This window comes from Chrysochloris asiatica, unplaced genomic scaffold (genome assembly GCF_000296735.1).
Source record: "Chrysochloris asiatica unplaced genomic scaffold, ChrAsi1.0 scaffold00025, whole genome shotgun sequence".
Classification (NCBI taxonomy): Eukaryota; Metazoa; Chordata; class Mammalia; order Afrosoricida; family Chrysochloridae; genus Chrysochloris; species Chrysochloris asiatica.
Window position 1 is genome coordinate 1845107 of NW_006408543.1, and position 10490 is coordinate 1855596.

Here is a 10490-nt window from a genome sequence, read left to right on the forward strand (position 1 = left end):
TGTCACTCCCAGGATAGTAAACCCACTGACATGTCACTCCCAGGATAGTAAACCCACTGACATGTCACTCCCAGGATAGTAAACCCACTGACATGGTTAGGCTTTGGTGTCAACTTGGCTAGGCCAGGGGTTTCAGAGGTTTAGCAGTTGGGATGTGCTTATTCCCATAGCAGTGAAACCTGATACAGGCAGAGTTAACTATCTTGAGTGGCTATGAGTAGCCAATCAATTGAAAGGCTAACTAAGGCTGAGAGTGAAGGGACCTACTGATCTGAAGTGCAGGGAAGTGTGCGTGAACCCCAAAACTTGCACCCATGCCACCTAACCTGGATGGCTAGTTGACCAGAACTTGAACCAAGGAAGATCAAAATGACTGATACTGAGAACTAGTACAAACTGCTGCAACTTGACAAAGTAGACTTTTGCTTATGGTTGCAGTTGCTCAAAATTCTGGAAGGATTTTCAGAATGGAAGGATTCTTCCTATCAAGGACCAATCTTGTCTCCTCAGTGCACTGGATTGACAGGGACAAGAAAATTAGACATTGGCTATTAAAAATGGGGAGTGGGGGAGCTACAAAGGCACCAAGTGGCTGGTTTACAAGCTTTCAAGAGTGTGCTTAGTTGCAGAATGAGGGGGTAAGGTAGAATCCCCACTGAATAGTTTCCCTCTTTCCCAGATGGAGCTGGTGAAAGCGGATGGGAAACTGCGGGGATGGAATTTTATGATTCAATTGTGAATAATTGTTAGCAGGATTAAATGCGATCGTCACAACTATAATGGTAACTGTGTAACTGAAAGGAGGGAGTAAGTAATCTTTCATTTCAAGAACAGACGATCCCAGGACCATCAAGAAGGAAGAGCAAGAGTGGAGCCTGGGATCCCTACACAGAGAAGCAGTGACAGTAGACAGTGGCTGTGTGCCTTCCAGGAGGACGCTGGTTGGCAAATGTGCCCTTTGGACATTTAAATAAATACATATTTTTTTTTAATTTGTAAGTGTACATCAAATATTTTTGCCTTGTTCACTTGTGAAATGTAAGATGTAAATGGGGAGCCACAGGGAGGAAGTCGGGTAAATGCTGTTGCAGGAAGGGGACTGTAATCATTCATACCACACAGAATGTATGGCTTACTGACGGTAGAGCTGATGATCTTGACCTTCACCCAATTCACAATAAAGAGTTTTTTAAAAAAGCAGTGAGGGGACATAAGTACACAACCAGAATGAGAAAGGAGGTAAGCCCCCACAGATTTGACTATGTCTGGCAGTAACAGCTGGACACCAGTGAACCTAAAATAAAATAAATACTTGAGTAAAAAGAGAAAACTCATCAAAAACAACTCCAGAAGTCAGAAAGCAAAGTGGATCCACAAGTACCTAAGAAAATAAAAAGATGAATTTATAAAATCTAAGCCTTCAAAAGAACACAGGGCCCTAGTGCTTCACCCTTAGTTCTACGACACCAATGCGCACCAGGTGTTTCCAGGGGTTCCAAGTGCTCCTGGGCATGGCGACGTCCTCCAAGGCAGGCCTAACCCTACTGCCAACCTCAGAGAGCAGCACAGACACACAACACCAATACAGATGGGAACTTGCTTGAGGAAAGGCTGGAAATCAGAATCAGGCAATGTTTTGAAAGGTTGAATCAAATACATTGTGGAAAGCCATACTATTTAATCATATTACAGACAGCTGACAAAACTGTGTGTCCGGTCCTTATTAGACTCTGTAGGGAAGACAAAGCAGTCCTAGAGACCTGACTGAGTTTCTCGAGACACCGCTCAGTGTCGTAGCTGAAGGGACAACGCAGGCCCTGGGAACAGAGGAAGGATGGATGTGCTTATGGGAGCCTGCACTGCTTCCCTGTGAGTCTCTGATGCCTGAGGAACAGTCAATGAGTCACCTTCTCATTCATTTAGTCCAGCCTAAGTGCTATATAAGACCCCAGAATCATTTGGTCTGGGCCTGCCCAGGCAATTGCAGTTCCAGCCATCCTATTCAGGAGGAGTTACATTAAACGTTTGACAAAATACAGCAGGTTAAGTTTTAAGTTGATAATTTTGTATGGCCCACAAATAATGGTATAAATTTTGGCAGAACAAAAGGTTCCCCACCCCTGATTTAAACAAAGGATTTACAGCTTACCTCTCTGATTCTCTTGATTTGAATGTAATGTGACCGTCCCCAGTCAAGCTCATCCTTTAAAGACACAGAAGTCAAATAATCAATAAAACTGTAATAGATCAGCGTTCTGTTAGGCTGCTGTAACACATCCTTGGTCTCCTATCTCACCCAGAAGCCTGAGATGACTAGAAGTGAATAGAGATCCGCGGGTTTCTACAACATTCTACTCAAATGGGCGTGTGGTCCTTCCCTCCAGGGTGTCAGGAGGTGTAGGGCTACACAGGAATGAATTCCTGTCTCCTGGGCTACAGGCAGACACACCTGGCTTGTCCTGTGACAAGGTGTCTGTAGGACACACACTAGGAGGGCACAGCCAGCTCCTGGAAAAGGCTGCAGGAAATGGGGAGAGGAACACTGCCAATTTAAACACATGGACCCATCAATTCTTTTGAACTCAATCAGTTTAGAAGGATACTTTCTGAAATAATTTCCATAAAAATGCAAACACCAATGAAAAGCTGGCCAGAAAGAAAAGAAAGTGGAGGCCAATGGCCTAAGTCTCCTTTAAGTCTGCTAAATGTAGCAGGAATAACCCAAGTAAAGGACTCAGGGTCTTAGTTTTGACCCAGCGTGTCCCTGCGGTACCAAGCACTCATGTCTCAAGAGGCTGCTGACACCTGGGAAGGAAAAGTCCGAAGCTCCACATCTGTGCCAAAGCAGCCCACCAACACGCAACCGGAGGCTGGCTGACAGGAGGTAGGCCTGCCAACCCACCCCACGGGGGCAAGGCCAGAAGAGTTCTGGGCATCTGCTCACTCAAGGTGTCTTCAGGGATACACAGGAAGTGGAAACCTACCTTGGGGTGGCGCAGCTCTCCGCTCTGCCTGCAAGCCTGCCAAGTCTAAACACAAACAACCCACGTTCAAAACGCTGCAGGGGGCTAACTGAAGTATTAAAAATAAGAACGTCAACAAATACATTTGAACTACAGAAAATTGACAGATTAAACATTTCCGTCAACTTCCCAAAATGCACCGCAAATCATTTCACGCAGAGCCATTTCTCTTCCTGCCCAGAGACTGTGGAAGGGGAATGTACTGACCCCCTGCGCTAGCTGCTTTCGCAGGTGGTACGACAGAAAACTCACTTTAAAGGCCTCCACAAGGGCAATGCAGTCGCTCTTACTGTCACCTGAGAAATTCACTTTGTTCCTACAGAAAGAAAATACACAGGTCACCTGGCACCATTAAAATGAAATGCCATTTAAAAGCACGAATCTTAAATACCTATATCCATCCAGATGTTGTCGAAAAGGCATCGCGAAAAAGTTCTTCAGCGAGAGTGCGGCCGCTGACAGGAGAGAACACAAGGGGCACTGAGGTCAGAGTGGTCCCCGGGCCTCGGGCAGCTCTGTGCTTCCACACTCACCTATGATGAGACACTCATCCAGACAGCCAAACACGTGCCCAAGGACGATGAGTTTACCAAGCTGATGGTGGACAGGGAGCTGTGCCAAGACCCTTCCCAGGAAGGTCAGCTCGCCATCATGGGGGTTCTCGTCCACTCTCTGGCTGCTGACTGCCAGGGCGCCAACCTTTGAGAATACAAAGACAGCCAGTACTGCTAGCAGGCACCATCACGCTCTAGCTTGTTTGCTTTTAATTTGGGGGGTTGGGGGGGGTGGGGAGGCAAAACAGGAACTGAAAACCCAATTAGGATGAATAAAGTTGTAAAAGGTATCTAAGTTCATTCATGAATGGCTGATGCTACCAAAAAATCACTTTAATTTGCACTTTGGAACCCAAGGCACATTTTACCATTTTTTCAAATAAGTATGATCCTGGACAGTAACACTCAAAAAAGTCTACGTAACTCTAACTTAACAAAAACAGCACACACAGTAGTGAATAAGGAACACTACTACCAGACTGGAGTGGTCTCTCGCCACGAAAAGCTCTTCAACAACCTCCTAAACCTGACAAAGTACATTTCACAGACAGTAAGTAGGTGCCACGTTGAAAGCCCAATAGCAGAGATGTGCTGCCTTTGGGGACCGGAAGCAGAACAGCCCCAGCCCTGACCAGCAGTCTGCACAAGAAGGCACACCTTGCACTGAGGTACATCCGAGAGGGGTGAGGTCGGGGAGTCCAGAACAGGAAGATGAGAGTGAGGGTGGGGTGAGGAGCAGGCCTCGAGGGGCCGTGAGGAGAAGAGAGCTCCAGCTGCAATGCCATCTCTTGCCCACAGCACACAATCGGGAGGAGAAACAGACAACAAAGGTGGTCTACAGAACAAGTGTAACTCACAAGAACATTTCGGTTGGTCTCTCCCTCTCCGGAGGAAAGAAAACTGAAGAAACATGAAAAGAATCCGTCCAATGGGCGGACGGGCCACATGACCATCAGCCTCCATGACTCTGAGACGGGAAGAACCGGATGGTGCCCAGCTACCACCACCAGCTGCTCTGACAGGGAGCCCGTTAGAGTTCTGAATAAAGAACAAGGAAAATGCAGAACAAACCACAAATTCATAGAAAAGGCCACATTTACTGAACAATGAAATCCAATTTCACTGCCATCAGGATGGGAGTCCAGGTAGGGCGCTGTACGTTCAGCACTGGACTCAACCCCACCAGCTGCTTCTGGGAAACCCTGTACAGGGTCGCTGTGAGTCCCAACCAACTCAACTGCACTTACCAACACCACCAGAACAGTTATCATAAAACCAAAACCAGAAATTAGCAAACGTTGGGGAGGCGTGAGGGAACCAGAACCCTGTTGCAAAATGGTACAAGCCGTTACAGAAACAGTACGCCAGTGCCTCAAAAAGTAACAAGGAAACAAGAGTCTATTCCCACCTCCCCACTATGTGCCCCAAAGATCTGAAAGCAGACTCAGAGACTTGTACATCAAAGGCCATTCACAGTGCTATTCACAACAGCCCAAATGTCCATCAACAGATGAGTGGATGAACACAATATGGTCCACCCACACAGTGTAACACTACTTAGCCAGTAGGAGACCAGATGCATGCTACATTATGGATGGAGCTGGAAGACACCATGCTGAGTGAAACACGTCAATCACCAAAGGACAAATATTACATGCCTTCATTTATACAAAAAGATCAAAGGCAAATGTAGAGATAGCCAAGTTCATTAGCAGTTAGCGGGGCAGGAGGGAGGCAGGAAGGGGGATGGCAGTGACGGAAACATCACACTGACGAAGGGCAGCGCAGGGCTGAGCAGTCAACGACTGTCAGAGTTCTACACGTGTAACTGGCAAAAAACCAAGGCTGCTTATGTACAGTCCAACACCTCATGAAATATGGTCCCTTGTTTTGGAGGTCGGGTCCTAATTTTAAGGGACACCCCAGTTAATTGACCTAATAACATGCTTAGTGCGTCTCTTCTACCTTTTAGTTCACTGAGTAATGGCTAGGGTCTTCAAAGATTGCAAATGGCCATCCAGGGCACAACAACTGGTCTTTATTTGCATGCATTAACAGTCAGGAATAGGAGAAGGATATGGAGTGTGTGTAAAATTCGTCTCCGTGATCAACTGTATCCTTTGCCACAAGACCAGAAGAACTGGATGGTGACCAGTTACCATTAGTAACTATTTTGAACAACTATTCTGAAAGAATTCGGATAAAAGAGGGGAAATACAGAACAAAACTTCCAAGGCTCATGGATTCTAGACTTGGATGAACCCCTGGAACTACTGCCCTAAGATCATCTGTAAATGTAGAAGAAAAAAAAATTACTCTGAAATTTTCTTCAAATAAACAATAGTTTAGCTTTAATAATAAAAGTTGTTCTTTAAGAACTAGCTACACGAGATCAAAGTTGGAGAGGCACCTTAGGGAAGCACTGGACTGATGCCATGAGGGAGGGACAACTCAGAAAGGAGGATGTGAAGGCTGCACAACTCCAAGAACTAACAGTGCGTGTGCAAGCCGCTGTGTCCAGTCCCCAGAACAGCAAAATTAAAAGGAGCCTGCAGGGAACCTGGGGTCAATAACCAGTCAGTACATGTGCTTCCAAGCAAATGCGGACTGTTTACAATAGTCAATTACCTTAAACATACCCGGATTACAAAATTAGGTCCCCTCCCCACAAAAAGTTAAGCTACCTCCTCCCAACACCAGAATATAGCAGACAACCGTACCTCCTTCAGCAGAAGGATGGTGCGTTCGATATCCCCCAGACTAGGCGGAGACAGGGCAGTGGCCAGCAAAGCTCTTGGCTCGCCCATGTCAAGTAATTTCACTTTCAATACTGTGCTTCCTAACGGACAGCGCTGAAATGAAACACATACAAATTTACAAATACACGAACTACATCAATTTACCTATTCATAGAACTAGTGCTGTTAGCAAGAGGAGACCAGAAAGAAAAGGAACGAGAGGGAGCGAGTGGAAGAAGAGAGAAAGAGAGCAAAAGAGAATGAGTTGAGAGAGATGAGGAGAGAGAAACAGAGAATGGGAAAGAAAAGAAATAACAAGGAAACGAATGAGAAGGAGAAAGAAGCGACAGAAGAAAGAGGTGAGAAACAAGAGAGTGAAAAAAGATGGGGCTAAAAAAAAAACAGACGAGTGAGAAGGGAGGAAGAGAAGGTCAAGCAAAAAGCCACTGGACACTGACAGAGGCAGCAGCATTCAGGACAACCGTGTCCTCACAGAGCCAGCAGACATCAGGACGCATCACTTCCTGACATCAAATGTTCACACTGCAGAGCACCCATCAGGGGCAAGCACGGGCATGACTACAGGTGGGCTACACAGCTGTCATGACTTCCCTGGAACCCAAACTATCCACCACTCAGCATCCCAGTCCTCCAACTGCTCAGTACCGTTCATCTATGAAACACGAATGCATTACCAGCATCTCGGGGATGACGTGGTCCGGGATGGCACTGTCCCAGAAGTCCCTGTGCACCAGCCTGTAGCAGTAGCCCTTAGACACTCGCCCCGCGCGGCCTTCAGTGAGAGGAGAGCAGACAGAGTTTGGCATTCGGTCCTTGCACATCAATATAAACATGTGTCTACTTAGGAGACTCATTAACAACCTGCGATATGCTTGCTGAAAGTGAAGAGGACTTAAAATACTTACTGAAGCAGATCAAAAACCACAGCCTTCGGTATGGATTACATCTCAGTGTAAAGAAAACAAAAATCCTCACCACTGGACCAATAAACAGCATTCTTATCAACGGAGAAAAGATTGAAGTTGTCAAGGACTTCATTCTTCTTGGATCAACTATCAACACTCATGGAAGCAGCAGTCAAAAAATCAAAGGACGTATTGCATTCGGCAAATCTGCTGCACAGGAACTTTTTAAAGTGTTGAAGAGCAAAGATGTCAGCTTGAGGACTAAGGTGCGCCTGACCCAAGCCATGGTATTTTCAATAACCTCATATGCATGCGAAAGCTGGACAGTGAATAAGGAAGCCCGTAGAAGAATTGATGCTTTTGAGTTATGGTGTTGGGAGGAGAATATTGAAAGTGTCATGGGCTGCCAAATGAACCAACAGATCTGTGTTGGAAGAAGTGCAGCCAGAGTGCTCCTTGATGGCCAGAATGGCCAAACTTCGTCTCTCATACTTCAAACATACTATCAGGAGGGACCAGTTGCTGGAGAAGGATATCATGTTTGGTAAGGTGGAGGCTCAGAGAAAAAGAGGAAGACCCCCAGTGAGATGGATTGGCCAAGTGGCAGCATCAATGGGCTCAAGCGTGGCAACAATTGTGAGGCTGGCCCAGGATCGGGCAGGGTTTCGTTCTGTTGTGCATAGGGTTGCTATGAGTCGGTACCGACTCCATGGCACTTAACAACAACAACAATCACACGGGATCAAATTGACAACCGCAACTCGAAAGGTTAACCAGGAAACTTAGGGACAGTGAGTTGCTGTGAGGAATGGAGGAACAAGCTGGAAAGAGGGAGAGAATGGTTGTACAGCTTGGAGAAAGTAATCACTGTCACTGAATTGTGCAGGGAGGAATTGCTGCATCAGTGTATGTTCTGCTGGGCATATTTTCAACAACAACCATAAAATATTACAAATTACTACACAAAAATTGTTGGGAAACTTCCCATTTGATCTTGTCACCAAAGAGCTACAAATCCTCTGAGCAGTATGTCTTTATGTCGCTTTACACCTCATGCACATAAGAGGGATGGACATAAGGGTCCCTGCTGACAGATGGTGCCACACTCACACCTGCAGCATTGCACGGCCAGCAGCACATGTCTGACGTCACGGCTCAGCACTCTTCATCCGCCAGCGTGGCAAAGTGGCAATCAATGGGCTCAAGCATGACAACAACAATAGTGAGGCTGACCCAGGACCAGGCAGTGTTTCGTTCTGTTGTGCACAGGGTCGCCGTAAGTCAGTACCAACTTGATGATACCTAACAACAACTTAGGAGGAAGTATCAGTGCAGAACAGCCTTCGTTACTGTCTCCAGGCCAGGTCCCAGAGCACCCAACAACGAGAACTGTGAGCACGGCAGTATCGGCAGGGAGAGAGAGCTCCAGGGACTCTTCGTTTACAACTTCCTTTCCAGGAAAATTTGACCATAAATATTTTTCTAGTTAATTCTGAACAAACAGAAAGGTAGACAAAATATCCTATTCCTGTAATTCTAAAACGGACCCAAAGATTACCACTTTCCTATTCTGTATAGTTATTTCCTGTCATTATTTTAAGCATAGTTTTTTTGAATTTGGGGGACAGAGGGAAGTTAAAACATTGCTGTTGTTGTCTGCCTTTGAGTAGGTTCCGATGCATAGCAGCCCTGTATGAAGTTTCCAAGGCATGACTGGTGGGTTTGAACCACCACCTTGTGGTTGGTTAGCAGTCATTGCTTGTCCTCCATCATCACGCCACAGGTGAGATGATTATACAGATTCAGTTTTATATCCTCTTTCCACCTAGCCTTTGATTACTCAGTATAAGGTTTCCCCACACTCTGAGACACTCTTTCTAACCATAAGTTCATGGCTTTTAATCATCCTTTTAGCCCTCCCAGGAGTCACGCGGCACTTCCTGCAAGAGGCCAAGCAGGTGCGATTCCCTGCTCTCAGTATTCACTGAGGGCACTGAGCTCACTGAGCTATCACTCTACAGGTAAGCACACTCCTACAGCATTGTTGCTTCCAGTGGTTTCTGAATGGGGTAGATGCATGACCCCACTGTTCAATAGGGATGGCCGCTCTCCTGCTCTCCCAGCCCGAGAAGCTGCCTCAGGAGACTAAGCCCAGAACAAGCAGAGCTGGGCAGAGAGGCCTTCAGGGGAGCATCAAAGGAGCGCTCCCACCGTTCCCCATCATAAATAAGGAACTGTGGGACTCAGAGCCCACAGGCCCACCCACCAGGGACAGACGGGAATTCTGACACTGGTTCCTACAGGGAAAGTGTCCAGAGCAGGAGAGATATCGGGAAAACAGCCGCAGACAGAGTGCGTCACCACCACCCTCGACAGTGCCTCACCTTTCCTCTGATCGCAGCTGGTCTTTGACGCCCAGCTCAACCGCAGACTCTGGTAATTTGTATCTTCATCACAGATGAGCGTTCTGGTCAAGCAGAAATCGATAACTGCCATTGAAAAAGGAACATAAGCATCGTGCAGGCAGCAAGTGTGGCACAGAGAGGTACCGTACTGTGCAGGGAACAGGCAGCCTCGGGGAGGGGGCAGACACAAGCACGAGAAACCCAGTGCCCAGGCCCGCCTCTTGCTCAGGACTGTGGGGAGCGGGCCTGCCATGGTGGAGCCTCTCGGGGACACAGCCTGCTCCTCTGCTCACCTCACTCGTCACCGTGACTGGCCTCTTCGCTGTACTGACCACACTGACCCACTCTTGTTTTATGGGCATTGTACTTTGTTCTTTCCCCCACCTCACTCCTGGGCTCCCTCTCTTGTCTCCTCAGGAGCAGTGCAGACATCAGAGCTGGTCTGTCTCACTCGCCCTCCCCTAAGACCCCTGCCCTGTACTCCCCAACTTGTTCTTGTTTCCTCATCATGTTATTTATCTTTAGCGTCATCCACAAGGCCCTCTCCTATTGTTGGTGGCTTTGCGGATTGCTACACCCCCAGCACCTTGAGCATCTCTGGCACGGAGGCAAAAGCACTGTCCACTCTGGCCCAGCCCACAGGCTGCCTGGCTGCACCTCTGCAGGCACACCCAGGCCTCCGCTGAAGCACACTCTTTCCCCATCCCACCTCCTCCCGCACTGATGCTCCAGGTGTGAACAGTCCGTCTGTCTCTCCCACAGCACCGTGGCTATCAGTCCGTCCGTCTCTCCCACGGCACCGTGGCTATCAGTCCGTCCGTCTCTCCCACGGCACCGTGGCTAT

The 10490-nt window shown here is 47.5% G+C and overlaps 1 protein-coding gene across 1 annotated transcript in view; it reads right to left on the reverse strand.

The window, feature by feature from the left end:
• Positions 1-10490, reverse strand: part of TDRD9 (tudor domain containing 9) — a 110954-nt gene that overhangs the window by 46202 nt on the left and 54262 nt on the right. The window contains exons 13-20 of the mRNA XM_006839604.1: positions 9626-9730; positions 7011-7108; positions 6298-6429; positions 3557-3722; positions 3415-3478; positions 3276-3339; positions 2985-3029; positions 2150-2203 (exon numbers count right to left, since the gene is read on the reverse strand). Coding sequence (XP_006839667.1) covers positions 2150-2203; positions 2985-3029; positions 3276-3339; positions 3415-3478; positions 3557-3722; positions 6298-6429; positions 7011-7108; positions 9626-9730 — 728 coding nt within the window. The remainder of the gene's footprint in view (positions 1-2149; positions 2204-2984; positions 3030-3275; positions 3340-3414; positions 3479-3556; positions 3723-6297; positions 6430-7010; positions 7109-9625; positions 9731-10490) is intronic.